We start from the raw sequence: 18,032 nt of genomic DNA on the forward strand, positions 1-18,032 counted from the left end.
TAAACATTTGGGGGGGGGGGGGGGGGGGGGGTAAATGTTTTTTGTTTTACAGATATTTTTTCAGTGTTTTGCTAAAAAAAATAAAAAGCTACAAAAAAAATCTTATGTTTCTTGACAAATTGCTGTTCCACTGTTTGTGAATACAAAAATCAACTTGCTATTTTTTATGGTTAAACCAGATTAATTAAAATGAAATTCAACAGAACAAGTATGTAGAAAATGCCAAAAATATTTGAAAATAGAGAATGTAATGATTCACGCTCAAAAACAAAAAAGTTTAAGGTGCAAATCTAGCCACCATGCCACCCAGAAGAAAAAAAAAAGAAATGAAGACTGTTGCCCCTTGAGGTTTCAATCTGAACTGTTTTGGTGTTTGATGGGATGAATGGCATGAAGAGAAGAGAAGACCAGAAGAGATGCTATTCATGTGAATTTGATTTCAGTTATATATTATAGGGAGTTAGAAGTGGTATTAATTAGGTGGTTAATCAAATAAAATATGAAATATCACATCGTAAGGGTGTTCACCCCTACACTCCTCACTGGTCTGGTTCTCCCTTCGGGTTCCCAGTGTTGGAAATTATATTTTAAATCCCTTTTATATTTTGCTAGCCTTACAGCAGAGGTGGGACCAAGTCAGTGTTTTGCAAGTCTCAAGTAAGTCCAAGTCTTTATCCTCAAGTCCCGAGTCAAGTCTCAAGCAAAGACAGTCAACTCAAGTCAAGTCTCGAGTCAAGACAGGCAACCGTCAAGTCAAGTCCCAAGTCTGAAACTTGGAATTTCAAGTCCTTTCGAGTCTTTTTTTTTTTACGTTTTACGAATGCTACGCTGATGCGTTTCTTTACTCGTTTTGTTGGTGTCCGCCAGCCAAAAGATGACAGATCATTTACATTTTATCTTCTCTTAATTACATAAATGTACTTAAACAAGAATATTTCGTTACATCATTTTACACGAAAATAGCAAGCTTCATCGTAAGCAAGATGCTGTCATTACGAATGGTTATTCTAAACATTTGGATAAAATGTTTAAATATAGACTAATAAAAGGTTAGTGTTATTTTTTCATTGTTTTCTGTTATTGTGGGGTCACGGTGTACTATTGTTACCTGGAGATTCAGTGGGGTCACATATTCTGATGGCTGCCATCAGAATTGGTGACCCCAGTTAAAAAGGCTCACCTGTACATCCCATTCATGATTTCTTTGTTGGCTGCAATGGTGAGGGGATGGTAAATCTTGTTTAAGTACATTTATGTAATTAAGAGATGATAAAATGTAAATATAAACATCTGTCATATTTTGGCTCGTGGACACCAACAAAACGAGTAAGGCCCATTCACACCCTACGGTAATTACGGATACGGACCCTTTCGTCCGGTTCCGGAGGTCGTTTCATCCGTCAGTGGGTCCGTTGCCAGAGCGCTTACGAATCCGTAGTAACGGAGCAATATAAACCGCAAATCAGGGGGCAGTAGAGAGTCAGAAGCATCGAACGTACACCAATTCGGGAAAATCAATGAAGAAGAGTACTGGACTTTAAAAAATGACGCTCGAGTTAGAAGAGAAACTTTGCGAGTTGGTTAGAGGCTACATTCTGCTACGGTGCCAGGTCATCGCGATAAACAGCGATGCAAAAACAGCTGGGAGGAGATTGCTGGTGCGCTGGTGCCGGAAATTTGACTATACTGCCCTCTAGAGGATGTATTTAAAAAAATCATAACAACGTTGGAAACGGAAAGAGGTATAGTGGCCCCCTACGGAGGCTACGTTTGGTACGGACGGACGAAATTCGTCCGTGTCCGGAGGTATAAAGCAGGCTTAAGAAAGTGCATCAGCGTAGTTTACGTAGCATTCGTAAAGCGTTTGTGCCTCTGAACAGAAACTGTGAAATAGCGCCCCCTGTGGTCACAAAACTCGACGGTCACAGAATCTGGTGTAACACCGGTCTGCGTCAGGACGGAAATGAAATTAATGGGGTGCACTTTATAAATATTAATATGCGTTTTAAAATTTAGATTTGGGGTTTAAAAAAATCAAGTATTTGCAAGTAAACAGGTTCAAGTCCAATTCAAGTCCCAAGTTATTGGTGTAAAAGTCCAAGTCAAGTCTAAGTCTCTGAATATTTTTTCAAGTCAAAAGTCTTAATATTAATGACTCGAGTCTGACTCGAGTCCAAGTCATGTGACTCGAGTCCCCACCTCTGCCTTACAGTATTAATCTAATTGCTTATTTTAAATCCCTTCATATTTTGCTTACATTACAGTATTAATCAAATTGCTTATTATCAAAAGTGTCTTAGAATATGCTTGTCTGTACTCAGTGGCGGATGCAGCCGGCGTTTTTTGGACGGGCCAGCGTGTAATTGGGGTGGGCAAGCACGAACGAAAGTTGTTCGGGGTGGGCAGGTATATGATCACTAAATTACTCGTGCGCTAGGCAAAAACATTTTTTCATTAATTTTCATACGGAAAACTGTATTCTGAGCTTGTGATTGGGTGAGCCCAACTGCCAATCAAGGTGGGCCTGGCCCACCCAGGCCCACCCGTAGATCCGCCCCTGTACTTTTACATATTCTAAGTGCATCCAGAAGAAAGTTTGCAAAAAACAGAAAGCCTTAAAATAGTCTCCATAGGTCCACTTGACATTTGCAAACCAAGAAGTGAAAACATCGCTTCCACTTCTAGAGAAGATACATCTGTGTGTTTGACGTTTGTAACCTATGTGCAACCCCATGTGGAACCACTTTCACATCTGTGATATCTGAGGTGTCAAAATTGCTATAGGATTTAGGGAACTAGTATGGGCTCATCTATTGTGAAATACTCAGACAAACAGCTTTTGACAAGGTTGCCAACTCTCACGCAATGAGCGTGAGACACACGCATTTGACTGTCTTCACACGTCACACATCCGATTTCTCACGCTGAAAAAAATCTTGTTTATTTATCTCTGATCTACATTCAATCGCGATATAATCCCCCCACCCCGTCAAAAATTTACACTCGCAGCCCCAGAAAAGATCAAATCTCACTCCAAGTGATCTTGAAAAGTTAGCAACCCGGTTTTGGAGAACATGCAAAAACAGTTTTTGGTAAACAGGCAGAGTTCGGTAAATTCCAACAGAGACGGGGGGGGGGGGGGTGGAGGGCACACCCAGGTTCATTATAAAATAGAGACAGCAGCAGACTGCTTTAGAGCTACACACTGAGCGACACGAATAGGCTTAGGCTTTTCACTCTTGTACACAAGACTGGTGACTTTTCTTTTTTGCATCAAACGGACGCGCTGCGCTAGGACAGGAGGAGAGGAAGCGCAACACCAGGGAGCATCAGTTCTCAATATCAAAGACACAGAATCGACATTACCAAGAAGCAAACAGTGCTGTCGTGGAAATTCTCCGTCACAACAACCAGGTTCTCTCTGTAAGGACAGCTTTACGAGCACACCGTTTCTGTGGGATCACTGAGCTACTTTATTCACACTTCACACTTGTAGGCGTTATTTTATTTTTTATTTTTAGAAAAATGCCTCTCCCCTGGTTTGAAGATAATGGTACAATAAATAAAATTAAAGAATGTGATTGGTTCTTACTGAATAAGCTTAGATTAAAAGGACATTTGTAGATGTTAGTCAGTTGTTCTCAACACGTCAACTTTGTTGTGTACTCTGTATGTGCAGTTGTTTTTCAGTTGTCCATTTTCCAAGCGTCGTTTTTGGCCTGAAGAAGTTTCGCTCCGGATTTGTTGCATACTGAGAAAAGTCTGTAAAAGAGAATTCATAATTTCAGCTTGACCGCGGTAATCATTTCCAATGATATTTGTCATTCCTTTTATTGTTGAATATTACCTCTAAAATAGACGAATATGAATATTTGAATAGAAAACGTTTGACGGCACCGGAGTTGTGAACTTTGCTGATTCAAATACATCTGGATGTTATGTAAAACGATAGAGAGGGTTTGTGGGGGGGGGGGGGGGGGGGGGGGTGTAAAATGAACACAGCAAGGCTACATTTCCACCAACACGTAGAAACCAGTGCAAGGATGAGTTTACGTGTTTTTAATATATCCTTCGAAACGGGTGTTTAGGAAGACAAAAGTTTACAAAGGTTTTATTGGCGCGTTCTTAAATGGTCAAAAACATACGAAACAAACAAAACGTTCAGTAAAATTGTTTTGTCGGAGGACTGAACACTTCGAATTAAATTACCATAATAATACTCAAAATGCGTTTATAACCCAACGTTTTCCCTTTTAACACTTTAAAGACCGTTAAGCTGGTGTTTTTCCACGGGGGGTGGCTCCATAGATTGCCTGCCACTAGTCACATCAAAGACGCTGTGAAAAGCGACGCCTCTCCGCTTGCGGATTGTCTGATTAGGTCTAAAGTGTCACTGAATGTCTATTGTAGAAACCACAGACGACTAGACTCAGAGGAACGAAAACTGGTATCTTTCTTAGTATCAAAAGCAACGTCCCCATCAGGCAGACTCCAGAAAGTGGGCAATAAAGGTTTTATTGGAGGATGGTTATAAATACCTTGTGTCACGACATGTAGGGGTTGGGGGTCTGGTGAAAGCAGTTGATAAGGATGGTGTAGCAAGATCTTCTTTAATCTTAAGGCCTGGACATGCAAAGATAGGAAGTTGAAGTGTATTTCTTCAGTAGCAATGCTGTGATGATGAATGAAGAAGTCTCCGCAGACACTGTCTTAGTTGTCAATAATATGTTTATAACAAATAAGAACAGCATCAAATCAAGCGCACGGGTCTTGAGAGAATTCTCTGGCCAGTATGAATCTTCCTCTCTTGAACCCTGCTTCTTCATACCGTTATATGCGAGTTGTTCAAAGAAGACTAGGGTCCTAGACACAGGAGAAGGGCCCACCAGACCTTTGACCCTTGGACTAGGGCCCCTTTTCACCTAAACCAAAAACATATTTAAAGCACATTCTTCAACCTCTTTATCTAGCTAATTCACCATAAGAAGAATAGATATAAATTTTAGACACTTACAGTTTAAACTTAATCACTACATAAAGTATTACATAGGCTTAGACACTACAAGCTTGCCCATGAGTGGTTGGGCATTTTTAGCAACAATTGTGCGATAACAACTTTGAACTATATATTAAGGCTAACACTTTATTGGGGGCAATACATTCCAGATGTCATTTAGAACATATTGAATGTTGTTGTGTAGGAATGCTTGGGGGCAATTATTGGTTGATATAACTCAACAATGAATTAAAATTCAAATTACAATTTACAGGATATTTTATGATAGGATCTAGTGCAGGGGTGGCCAACCTGCGGCTCGCGAGCCGCATGCGGCTCTTTGCCTGGTTTCATGCGGCTCCCCAGCCGGTCCGCAGGCTCACCTGCACAAACGGGGCGACACACTGCTACATTTTCGTGGTGCGCGGTTAGTTTACAAGCCTAGCGAGCCGCTAATACTTTTAAAACCGGCGTAGTGGAAAACACGCATTTGACTGTCTTCACAGCTAATAATTTACACTCGCCACCCCCCCCGCTCAACAGATTACACTCGCCCATGTACGATGTGGCTCTTTGCCGTAACACAGTAAGAAAAGTGGCTCTTGGTCTATGACGGGTTGGCCACCCCTGATCTAGTGGGTGTGGAGGGTACCTGCGACAGGCAGGGTGAGCGAAATAAAATGGAAGCTATCACACCAAGTCTCGCCAAGTCTCAGGGAAAATGGATGGTTTAATTGAGAGAGTGCGCAAACCAAAACCCGTAAACTGATCCAAATTAAGGATATAATAACCAGCGGTCAACTGGTACAAAGACAAGACATATATAAACAAACGATGGGGGGACGTAACACTCGTGACGGAGTGTTTTTTCAATAGCCCTGAAATAAATGCTTCGGTTTAACGTCCTCGGGGGGCATGACCGCCACACTGACGTCCTCGAGGGGCGTGACCGCCACGCTGATGTCCTCGGGGGGCGTGACCGCCATGCTGACGTCCTCGGGAGGCGTGTCCGCCATGCTGACGTCCTCGGGGGGCGGAGCCGCCATACTGACGTCATCCCGGGTCCGAGCCGGCCACTCCTGGGGTTACCAAACATTTACAGAACTGGAAAAATTAGGAATAATTCTGGGAGAGAGAGACAACAGCCCACGCCACCCAGTATATATCAGGATGTCTCGGCCCCCCTAGCCACCCAGTATATATCAGCATGTCTCCGCCCCCCCCCCCTAGCCACCCAGTATATATCAGCATGTCTCCCCCACACCCATACGGTAGCCCTGAAAGCCCATCGTGATGCACATGAAAAATGCACTGCAAATATGCAAAGCAAATGCATCAAAATGACAACGCGTGCGCTACATTTCAGAAACGCGCTGCAAATTCAGAAACACTGCAAAACCAGCTACAACACAATGGAAGTGGCCCACAACACAACGGACGTATTTCTGGACTAATTATTTTATGCAGGGACTCTATAGGTTTTTAGCTACAAACAACAGTTGAGTTATTATGTTGAACGGGATTAAAATGGTAAAACTCTTTAAATGTAGGTAGCTGGTGTTGGGATATTTCTCTCCTGACCCAGATGGGCCCCAACACTGCCCCGATGAACCGATTGGTTTTGACTGAGTGACCCAAGCAAAGTCTTAACACCAATAGTTCTTTTCAGATCAATTTATATAAAATAAAAGCGAGCCCAAAATAGCCAAAGTGTACGTGGTACAATCTCTTCAGTGCACTGGTGCTAGTTGTCTAGAAGTCTACCTAACCCAAGTGGATCCCAGCAGCGTCTGAGCAAAAAGCCCTGTGCTGGGCGATGTCTTCTCTTTTATACTCTCTAAGTTTCGGTAGCCCCCCACCCCGGCTGCTCTCCATCGAAACCCACCTGTTCCTCTGTAATTGCCTGCCTGTTTATCTAAAAACTGCTTACCTTTCATCTTGCACTGAGGGAGCTCATCCTGTTCTTCTCAAGGCCACTGTGACCTCTTCACTTCTGCTCTTCCACAGTCTTTCAGACATCTTGTTTATTTCTCCCACATCCTACACTGCAAGTTGCTGCTTCTCTGTGTGCACTATGATATATCCGTTCGCTTCACTTTTAAGTTTCTTTTTTCCTACACTAGCGCTTTATTAAGTAAGTCCTCTAGCTAACTATTTAGATAGAAGCTAATTTGTGTTAAATTGGATTTTTTAATCAGGGGGGTTAAGCCTTAGTTTCTGTCTAAATACCTTTATAATAATAAAATTATTGTAATAAAATTGAATACAAAAGAACTTTTGGTGTCAAGACTTTATTTGAGTCGTCCACTCAACAACCTGTCGGTCCATCGGGGCGGTGTTGGGGCCCGTCTGGGTTTATGGAAGAAAAATTATTTTTCCCCAACACCGTCACTGTTCTTGCAGCAGTAAAATTACTGCTGTTTAATTTTTCAGTAAAGCAGTACAGTCCTTGAATCCTATCCCATTGTAATTTTTCCTATATTATTCTAGTATTATTACATAGCTAGTAACCAAAGCTACTGTAATGCTTTGGCAATATCCGTGTAAATTACAGTCATGCCAATAAAGCTTGTTTGAATCTGAATCTGATATAACTGAATGTGGAGACAATAGAACTGCAAACAGAGTCATCCTCTGTAGCTCCCCGTGTTGCCAAAGCAACAAAACACAAATGAAGAAAATGGCAAGATAATAGCGAAAAAGTACTTGTCAGTGTTGATGGCAGTTTCTGATTGGAAAGCATTCAGTTATGCTAAATTGTGCTAAGTTGGCTTTTTTATTGTTCAACAGGTATTTTTTCTTGCTAGCTATTTACTAAACAAGCCGGCCACATTATTATTGTTGTGAAATGTACTGCTAACACTGAAATATAATACAATATACCCGTATAATTGTAAAGTTGTTTGACTTAATTTTAGGGACTCCTGACAATCTCCTAAAGTAATAAAACTTTCTTTAATTTGCTGCCCCCTTTGTCAGGACACATTCCTACAGATGCTGTAAGCTTACACTAACATAAGGTAAAGTTACCAAATGAAGGGACCAAAAGTTTGGGGGGGGGGGGGGGGTTCACCTGGGGGCAATAAAACTCAAAGTGCTACATCTGAATGATCAACACTATCAGCAGAAATGCATCCCCTCCCCTACATGATAACATTCAACAGAGGCATTTTACAGAGGTTGATTTCCCCATATTTCCATCTCAAATTAAAAATTATACACACACAATACTCACACATACATGTATATTCATGTAGGATTTTTCCTTATGTTAAAGCAAGACCAACCAGGGGCAACAACATAACACCCACTGTATATAATAATTTATAAGGGTATCGTAAGAATTTTACCCTTTCCAGTCAAAAGGTAAAAGCCCAATGACTTCAACCTCTTCGTGCTTAAATGTTAGTAAGTAAAACTCTTTAACTTAAATGCTGTAAAAATGTGTAAGAGTTTGTGGCTATTTATAAAGTTATTGATTAACCTAGCAAATTCAAGAAATTTTAAGAAAACGAACACGTGGGTAAAGGCAAAGAAAACGATTATAACTCAAATAAATTAATATATATTATATCTTGTAACTTATTTATTTTACATTTAAAAAATCGATGTTACTGTTTATATAACAACCGCGATGGCAGAAAACATATATATTCGACACCAAAAACTGTGTTGATTGACACCAAAAACTGTTATTTTAAAAACAGTTCAACTTCCGCTCTAAGACCGGAAGATTACCACGTAATTCTTCACGAAGAAGGATACTCAAAACACTATTGAAAAGAAACTCGACTGTAATGGATTTAGTTCACGGATCCACTGGGTGGCGCTGTATGACCTGACATATGGTGGCTTATGAGTGTTAGTGCCGTGGACTGTTACTTGAACATGGTTTAATTATTTAGAGTCACATTCTTGTAGTAGTAGTTAACGTGCATACAATTAAACACGTACACTGTATATATTCTGCGTTTTAAAAACAGTTACATGAAATACGGCATGCTTTGATTTCAACGGGGCTGATGTAGTGTGCGAGCACGTGCATAACCACACTCACGCATGCACGTGCGTTTTATAGCCTCAGGATGTGCCACGTGCACCGCTACACATTAGGGCCTTGACGATTGATCCCTCCGCGACTCGTATTCTTGTTCAATTAACTTATTCACGGCTCTTATATGCCTGCAAATCTGGAAAAGCACAGCAAATAAAATTTCTGGACACAATGCACAAAGAGGTTTGCTTTATGGTTACAAAATTATGTTTTGAGCTGAATTTAAAAAATTGATTCGTGGTCAACAGTGTATTTATGTTTAACCACCGATGTTCGTTGTGCTTGAACCTATCATGACAAAATATCCTGGAGAAGAAGGGAGGGGATGGAGAAGGGAGGAGGAGACTGAACGAACGGGCCAGCCAGAAATACGCTCTGTCAAATCAAACTGGCTAGAATTACTGACTCAGCGTTGGCAGGGAGAATAACACAGGGACCGACTTTCCTGAACTGAGAAGCTGCAGTAGTTTGCTACTGGAATACTCATGAGTATAGTACATTACAGCAACGGTATATGTTCAAACACACACACGCACACACACACACACACACACACACACACACACACACACACACATTTTAGCTCTGATCATATCAGTTAGCTTTATCTGACAGCCTCAGATAATGAAAAAACTTTATTTCTCTTGCAAATTAAATGTTTTATTTTGCATATTAGTATAGGTTACATTACGTTTTTTTTATATGTTCTTATTCACAAAAGCCACCAGACGTAGCTAATACTAATGTAACTGTAATAGTATATAATATTAATGTCGTCATCTATTTCAAAACATGTCTTGTCTAATTTTTGTAGTGTGGCACTTTTAAAGCTTTTATGTTCTAGGTCAGTGCCACTTATCAAAATTCACAAAGATTGGCCTGAATGGATAGCAAAGTCTTAGATTAGAGTTAACGTGACTTTTAAAATTAGCGTTAATTGCTATACTTGTTTTATTGCATTCGAACGATGTGTATTATTTAATCTTAATTTCCTTTTGGTGCAATGCGAATAATCTGTAGCATTCGGTCACACGCGCCGTCCACCCTCGACCTTTCGCGTCAGGTCGTGCAGGCGAGCATCTTCCTACTCCTTCATTGCCATAACAACCGATGGCACGGTCGGCGCGGTCCAGTGAAGAATCCGTGATCGGTCCGGTTTGCATCCAGCGGCGCATTACCGGAGCTCGTCGTTGTGCAGAGCAGCGCGCTCGCTTCCACCACGCAGTCTTCACGGAGCCACAGCGGCGCGCGCCCCTTCAACAACTTACGTCAAAGCGTTTAAGCCGCCGCAGGTGCAACAGCGGGAACCGCGTGCGTCTCCGGTGCTGGCGAGGAGGAGGAGGAGGAGGGCTCTTCACTTCACGGAGAGACACTCTGAGTCGCTGTGAGCTCGTGCGACCACCGACGGATCGTTCGGTCGGTCAGTAGTGGTCAGCAGCAGGAAGTGTAACACGAGGCGTGGGAACGCGACGTTTTCTCCGGTACAGCCGTAGTGTGCGCTCCGCCACGGTACTCCTGGTTCCGCCATGGCGCAGGAGAACGGAGAGTCGGGGAAAGACTCGTGGAAAAAACAAGTTGATGACATCAAGAACAAATTTGAGTTGAGGGAGATTCTGGGAACGTAAGTAGTTACGTGACTCCGTGAAGTCTTAACGGCGTCCTTCCTCTTCACCATCTTAATGGCTGCAGTTGTAACAGTGTAACAGTGTGAGAGTATAACACGGGTGTTCTGTTACTCCACCTACACACTCTGTCATGTTTTGGTGTTAAAACTGCATTAATCGACCGTCCTGAAGAGAGACCTTCTGGTTTGAGCCGCTCTCACTCCGTGACTCCCAGTCAAACCAGTAACGCAGCGTACTGGTCGCTTCAGCGTCTCTACAGTTCCAGTTACACGAGCGTGTTCTGGTCATTAGTTAGCGACTGTGGTCAGCCTTTATTCTCTCCGTTTGACTCTGTTTTAGACACGCTCTCCACACATCCAGCCAAGTTTATTATTTTCATAGCCACTCGACCGTCACTTGTTCTCCGTTTCACGACGGCGCGCGCGCTGTAGGTACACGCGCGTGAAAAGGTCACGCCAGTCAGGCTGACGTCCGCTTTAGTTACACTCATCTTTCTCGACATGGCGACCTGCTGTTATGTTCCAGATGCAGATGTCAGATAGGGGTTGTCCCTCGTGGATGCTTTTTTTTTTTAAACCGAGCAGGGCCGCAGCTCTCGCGGCCGCGCACTGTATTTCTTGCATCGCACGCGCCCCACCGACGTCCCCTGCTTTGCTGTCACTAAAAACTACGCGGGGCGGAAGCAGCGCGCGCGAGAGCTCGTGCGAGGCGCCGTGCTGCTGCTGCGAGCTGCAGCGACGCGCCGGGGGGCGTGCAGTCACGGACGTAATTTGGGGGGACGGGGACGGGGGACATGTCCCCCCCACTTTTTCAAAAGCCGGGTTTGGTCCCCCCCAGTTTTTATGGTTAAAACCAAATATTTAAATAGCGACGAATCCATGTCCCCCCCCCACTTTTTATTACAAAATTACGTCCATGCGTGCAGTGCATCTGGCACCGCAACTGGAGGGCACCCACCACCCGTCCACAACAGGGTGTGCGTTCGTTTAATCGCGGCATGTCGTGATGGTCGATGGTTTAAGGGCAACCAAACGTTGGGTTAACTGGTTCTGATTATGGTGCGAGAGGAGGAGTACTTTGGGACTGCGTTGCCTAACAACCAAATTGCGTTTTTTGTTAAATCGTTAAAATGCTAATAAACGTAGGCTGGTTAATTTCAGTTATTTCCTCGCTGTTGCAGGTAACGTTACTGCTCTCGCTGTAGCAGGTAACGTTACTACACTGACTACCTTAACGGAATGTTCCATAATCTTTCAACCTAATTTCTATAGAATTTTCTTCACTACTTTTGAGTCAAAATATCTACAGATCTAACGACAGGTGTTGTGGACATCTTACAACAAATGCCCCAAGGCATTCATTATAGGTGTGTTTTAAAACAAAGGTTTTTTTTCCCTATTCTGTTCTAAGATTACCTTTTCCTTTAGGGTATTAAATCAGTCTACCTGCTGTTGTTATGAGATAAACTGGAATTTCCTGTACTAGCCCTTAAATAATTTAATACTACTGAAGAGGTAAATGGAGATTAGGTTGAATAATGCTAGAATATTTCCTTGAAGTAATTGAGCAGTGGGTATAGTTTAATTTTGTTTGTCAGGTGCTATGTTTGTGACTGCACATGGAAACCTCTTCCATCTATTCCACTGTTGACAAGGTGAATCTAAGCTTGGTGCTAGGACACTGCCGTCATAGCAACCCAAGAGCCAGGAGTCATGGCAACTCAGACTGGCCCTCCCAAGCTTTGTTTTTCTCTCATATAAATGCAGTTGTCTGTAAGTGTTTTGGACCTACCTCATCATTACCACCAAACACACACACACACACACACACACACACACACACACACACACACACACACACACACACACACACACACACACACACCCAGTAAGAAGGTTTGAGAATTTGACCTGTTCATATGGAAACTCTGCAGTGAGGAATTGTCATCGCAGTGCTAGCTTTCTACAGCATAAACGTTAATAAAACAGTGTGGTTCCTTATTGTTTGAGATGTTTGGATCTTGCCGTGTTCAGTCTTCTGAGTCAATCTGATCGCGGCCATCCAAATGTCCCTCGCTCACTTCTGCTGATCCACGGAGGCGTTCGTACGACCCTTACCTGCTGTTCACCTGTTTGCTCTCTGGTTCGTGACATCATTGGACTACATTTCTGCTCTGAGCCACTCAACCAGCCAGACAACCATCTGGATGGCCACGAGTACACACACACACACACACACACACACACACACACACACACACACACACACACACACACACACACACACACACACACAGAGATGACTAACCTGATAATCATCAAATGCAATATCTGCCTTCTTGTTATCCATCTGGGTTTCAGACTTGGTCTTGGTCTTCAGCATGCTCACTGTGGTTTCTGTACGTTACATATTATAGATCTGTACGTCGTATACGAGGACGTCGTATACGAGGACGTCGTATACGTGCGTGATCCCCCCAGGTATTAGTCATAGTCGGCTCTGCCACTGCACGATGGCTACCAGCCCTGGATGGAGTGGGCTAATTACATCCTTCCAACCTACCACCCACCCATGCAGCAGAGCACAGCCCCTCATGGCAGAGGCAGCTGGGGAGGCTCCACTGTACAGCACGGGCTTTAGTCATCCAAACGCATGCCCGGATTACAAGGCCCAGATTATAAAACCTTCTCAGATTATTTCTAAAGAGGAGTAGTGGTGATTGCTCACATTTTCTCAACTGTTGGAAATGTGTGATGATCTCGATCATACAGACTAAAAATCAGTTGTTTGTACACATTTTCAGTTCTAGACATTGACATTGGTGAAATCGGGTGCCACTAGTAGTCTGTCTGGTTTTGAGCACACTACAAAGGTGAGGAAAGGTGGGAGAGGCCCACCTCTGTGGGCTTCAGATGTCCGTGGCTTTGAATACAAATGAGTCAAAAGCAGTTTTACCAATGCAGGCCCCTATCATGTGTGACAGATGCATACCAGCTGTCAAAATATCTCATAGACCAGTTAATTAATACTTTGGCCCATGTTGGCTCAAGCTGTCTGTGCTTAATGTAGTTGATAGGTAGTGTGAATATACCCGTGCAATTCTGAGTCCTTTAGCAGGTGTTACTACCTGAATGTGTCCTTTCATGAAGTAAGATGTGTGCTGTCCACTCAAATTATCTGGATTAGGTGGGCAGGCTGATGTTTCATTGTGAGAATGTAAATGTGATAATACAGGTTTGAGTTCAACTGGTGTGTGTGTGTGTGTGTGTGTGTGTGTGTGTGTGTGTGTGTGTGTGTGTGTGTGTGTGTGTTGCTGATCTTGGCACTGAATTATTCAGCTCACAGACCAGCCACAAGACTGAAGGTCACATGATCTTTCAACAGGTGTAGCCTGTGTGCTAGGGGCAGCGAGTCACTGCTAAAGGAAAACACCCTGAGATATGAGTGCAGAGGCTTTCACCTTCAAACACACACACATACAGAAACACACACATTGAGAAAGAAAGAAACGACAGGAGTGGCTGTGAAGGGTAGACATAGGGGAGGGTGGAGGCAGGGTAGACATCAGGGAGGGTGGAGGCAGGGTAGACATGGGGGGGTGGAGGCAGGGTAGACATCAGGGAGGGTGGAGGCAGGGTAGACATGGGGTGGAGGCAGGGTAGACATGGGGGAGGGTGGAGGCAGGGTAGACATCAGGGAGGGTGGAGGCAGGGTAGACATAGGGGAGGGTGGAGGCAGGGTAGACATCGGGGAGGGTGGAGGCAGGGTAGACATAGGGGAGGGTGGAGGCAGGGTAGACATCAGGGAGGGTGGAGGCAGGGTAGACATGGGGGGGTGGAGGCAGGGTAGACATCAGGGAGGGTGGAGGCAGGGTAGACATGGGGTGGAGGCAGGGTAGACATCAGGGAGGGTGGAGGCAGGGTAGACATAGGGGAGGGTGGAGGCAGGGTAGACATGGGGGGGTGGAGGCAGGGTAGACATAGGGGAGGGTGGAGGCAGGGTAGACATGGGGGGGTGGAGGCAGGGTAGACATAGGGGAGGGTGGAGGCAGGGTAGACATCAGGGAGGGTGGAGGCAGGGTAGACATAGGGGAGGGTGGAGGCAGGGTAGACATGGGGGGGTGGAGGCAGGGTAGACATGGGGGGGTGGAGGCAGGGTAGACATGGGGGGGTGGAGGCAGGGTAGACATCAGGGAGGGTGGAGGCAGGGTAGACATGGGGGGGTGGAGGCAGGGTAGACATGGGGGGGTGGAGGCAGGGTAGACATGGGGGGGTGGAGGCAGGGTAGACATGGGGGGGTGGAGGCAGGGTAGACATCGGGGCCAGGCAGCTCCTAATTGCCTGCTCCACTTTCACTCGTGCTCCTGGCATTGCCCTCTTTTTCAGTATCTCTCTATCTCTTCCTCTCTTTCTTTCTCTCTCTTCCTCTCTTTCTTTCTCTCTCTCTTCCTCTCTTTCTTTCTCTCATGCTCTTGCTCTCTCCATCTGATTCTTTCAGCTAATATTACTTTTACAAGGAAAGTCAGTATGAAATGTGACTATTATGCAGTCGTCCTTGGTGCACGCACGCATGCGCGCACACACACACACACACACACATTCACTGTGGCGTTAGATGCATGGTGCGTTGGGGAAATCCTTTTGATTGTTGGAGTTTTTTTTGTGATTGATATGGGCCACTCTCCCAGTTCCTTGATGAAACTCATAATTTTAAGTGAACTATGTGTGGCTATATTCAAGTGTTTCTGGGTTCCACGGCGAGTGTTCCAGCTGGGAAACACTGTGTGCTGGTCTGTTTTAAATCTCTGCTGTGTGATGGCCTCTTTAATGCCTGTGTGCTGAGTCAGCTGTCCTGTAGCTGTCCTGTTGTCCTTTGTGCAGTTTGTGTAGCTGTGGCCCAGTCTGTGAGCCAACAGCACATTTATTTCTGAGAGGCATGGCACGGAGGAAAATCCAACCCATGGTGTTGTTTTAGAACGCTGCTCATGTGATTACAGCTCTTTATTCTCCTCTTCTCCCTGGAGTAAAGACAGGAGCGCGCACACACACACACACACACACACACACACACACACACACACACACATGCACAGAGAGCAGCTGAACTATACCGTAATGTAGATAAAGATCTAGAAAGATTGCAGTGTGGTTCACAGGGTTTCCAGAGAAACAGGGCATTTCAGACAGCTGGTGCAGAGCTTGCATTTATGTGTGCATGTGTACATAAACATATAAATACTGCAACGGCGGATGCTCAAACTGAAGGAAACCTCAGCGTAGGAATTTCCTGGCATTATCTCACATAATGTGAGGTTTTATAAAGATGTCACAGCCAGGTGTCGTTGTGTGTAGTGTAGGTTTGCAGAATCATCCCAAGGCTTCAGGCCCAAGTGGTCGAGGCTGCCGGCCCGTTCACACAGAACCACGCAGAACCATCCAGAAACATGTCTGCCTGGACGGCCTGCTGCAGGAACCCTTCATATCTCTGTTAGTCATTAGCCACAGTTCCATGGCTGCTCATAACAAAGGCGGTGCACCACACTCCTGCACTCTGAAGTGTCAGCTTGTGCGTCCCTGACAGATGCGTGTGTTGAGCTCCAGGCTTCGGGCCGCATTGTTTTGTCCTTCCGTTTACTCTCTCTGTTGTACGCACATGATATTGTTGTTGACTCACCTTATACGAATAATAAGAAGAGAATCCTCATGAGATTAGGACCCTAACCCATCCGCCTCTGACAGCCTGTAGCTTCTGCCCTGGAACGCACAGCCCATACATAAACACACACCCACCCTTACTCACTAACTCTCTCTCTCTCTCTCACACACACACACACACACACACACACACACACGGTGGCCACACATTTTGAGCCTTCCTCACACACCTCTCAGACCTGCTAGGCTGGAAACAGATGTGCTCTTTCAGCACACTCACTCACTCGTGAGCGTCTTCAGTCTTTAAGGGCGTCGGGGCCGTGTGAGCAGAGTGAAGTGGTTCACTGTTTCAGAGACACACCATCCAGGAGATCTCTCACAGAACACACACACCATTAGACTAGTACGAGTTAGTCATTATTATTAGCTTTAGTGCACATTAAGGTATCAGTGCATCAAGGTTTAGAAATGTGACCTTGTAGCACTAAAGCAGTTAGAAAACCTGAATCTGTATGTGCCATGAAATCTGGATTCAGAGCATCTAATCATATACTGTGTGTATGAAACAATGTATGAGGGAAATGTTATAATGTGATTTAATTGACATGGCATTATAAAGACCTTTTGGGAATGTCAGTAATTCCTGACAGAATGAATGTCACAGTAATGCGCTATAAGAAACTACGAATTACTTTTCTCATGTTTCCAGAGATTATTCCTCTTGCTGTCGTTTAATGGGAAAGTGAACAGATGGCATGTCTGAACGGGGTATTTTTCTCAGGCACCAGAACCTGTAAGGAAAATGACATGATGCAGTCTTATTCCTGAATACAGCTCGACTGGCTTCAGCCACGTAATTCATGAAGCTGCAAAGAATTGCTTTTGTGTGTAGGTGGGTGTGGGTGGGTGTGTGGGTGTGGGTGCTGTATGCGTACTTTTGCAGGTCCTGTTGTCGTTGGTGTATAAGTGTATTGTTTTCCCATATGCCTCCCAGCCTCCACACCACAGTGTGTGACCTGAGAAGGAGAGAGCTCTTCTGTTATTAGAAGATGCTTCTGCACGTCCGGCAGAATTACAGGACTGGGAGGTTTCAGAACATCGGAGTAATTGGAGTTGGACTATTAGAGTAGCTGGAGTCGTTAGAGGAAATAGAATAATCATATTTACTTCAGTTCAGGTTCAGTGTATCGACTAACATTGAGTCCCAGGAAGAGACATGTAGATTATTATAGTCAGTACTGAATATATGTAACCTAGTGATTGTTTTAACAGTTACAATAGTCAACTTCACTGACTATGATTAAAGACATACAGTTAGGAAATAACAGCAAAGTCAACTTGAGTTGTTTCATAAAAATAAATTGTAAGTGAAGTAGAAGACTTGCTGTATTTAGTGTGGAGCCATCATGTAAACGTACATTAAACCCTCATGCTGTTGTTGCTGAAGCAGCTTTGTGTTTCTTGCACCAAGTGCAGTTAATCCATATTGAAGTCTGTTGAGCTGCATTTTGGTTCTCTGTTTAAATGCCTGATCACTGTCTGGGCTGCTGGGGAATAAAGGTGTTCCCACCATGTGGTGTTGCACTGTGACCTAGAGGCAGCCAACAGTGAGTCGCTCCCCGAGCTTTCATTGGATCCCAGTGCGTTGCTCGCCGAGCTTTCATTGGATCCCAGAGCATCGCTCTCTGAGCTTTCATTGGCCA

General features: G+C 44.3%; 1 protein-coding gene across 1 annotated transcript in view; it reads left to right on the forward strand.

The window, feature by feature from the left end:
- The first annotated feature begins 10,151 nt into the window (after window positions 1–10,151).
- camk1da (calcium/calmodulin-dependent protein kinase 1Da) overlaps window positions 10,152–18,032 on the forward strand; it is a 62,694-nt gene continuing 54,813 nt past the window's right edge. The window contains exon 1 of the mRNA XM_077005318.1: window positions 10,152–10,671. Coding sequence (XP_076861433.1) covers window positions 10,577–10,671 — 95 coding nt within the window. The 5' untranslated portion in view covers window positions 10,152–10,576. The remainder of the gene's footprint in view (window positions 10,672–18,032) is intronic.

This window comes from Brachyhypopomus gauderio, chromosome 5 (assembly GCF_052324685.1).
Source record: "Brachyhypopomus gauderio isolate BG-103 chromosome 5, BGAUD_0.2, whole genome shotgun sequence".
Classification (NCBI taxonomy): Eukaryota; Metazoa; Chordata; class Actinopteri; order Gymnotiformes; family Hypopomidae; genus Brachyhypopomus; species Brachyhypopomus gauderio.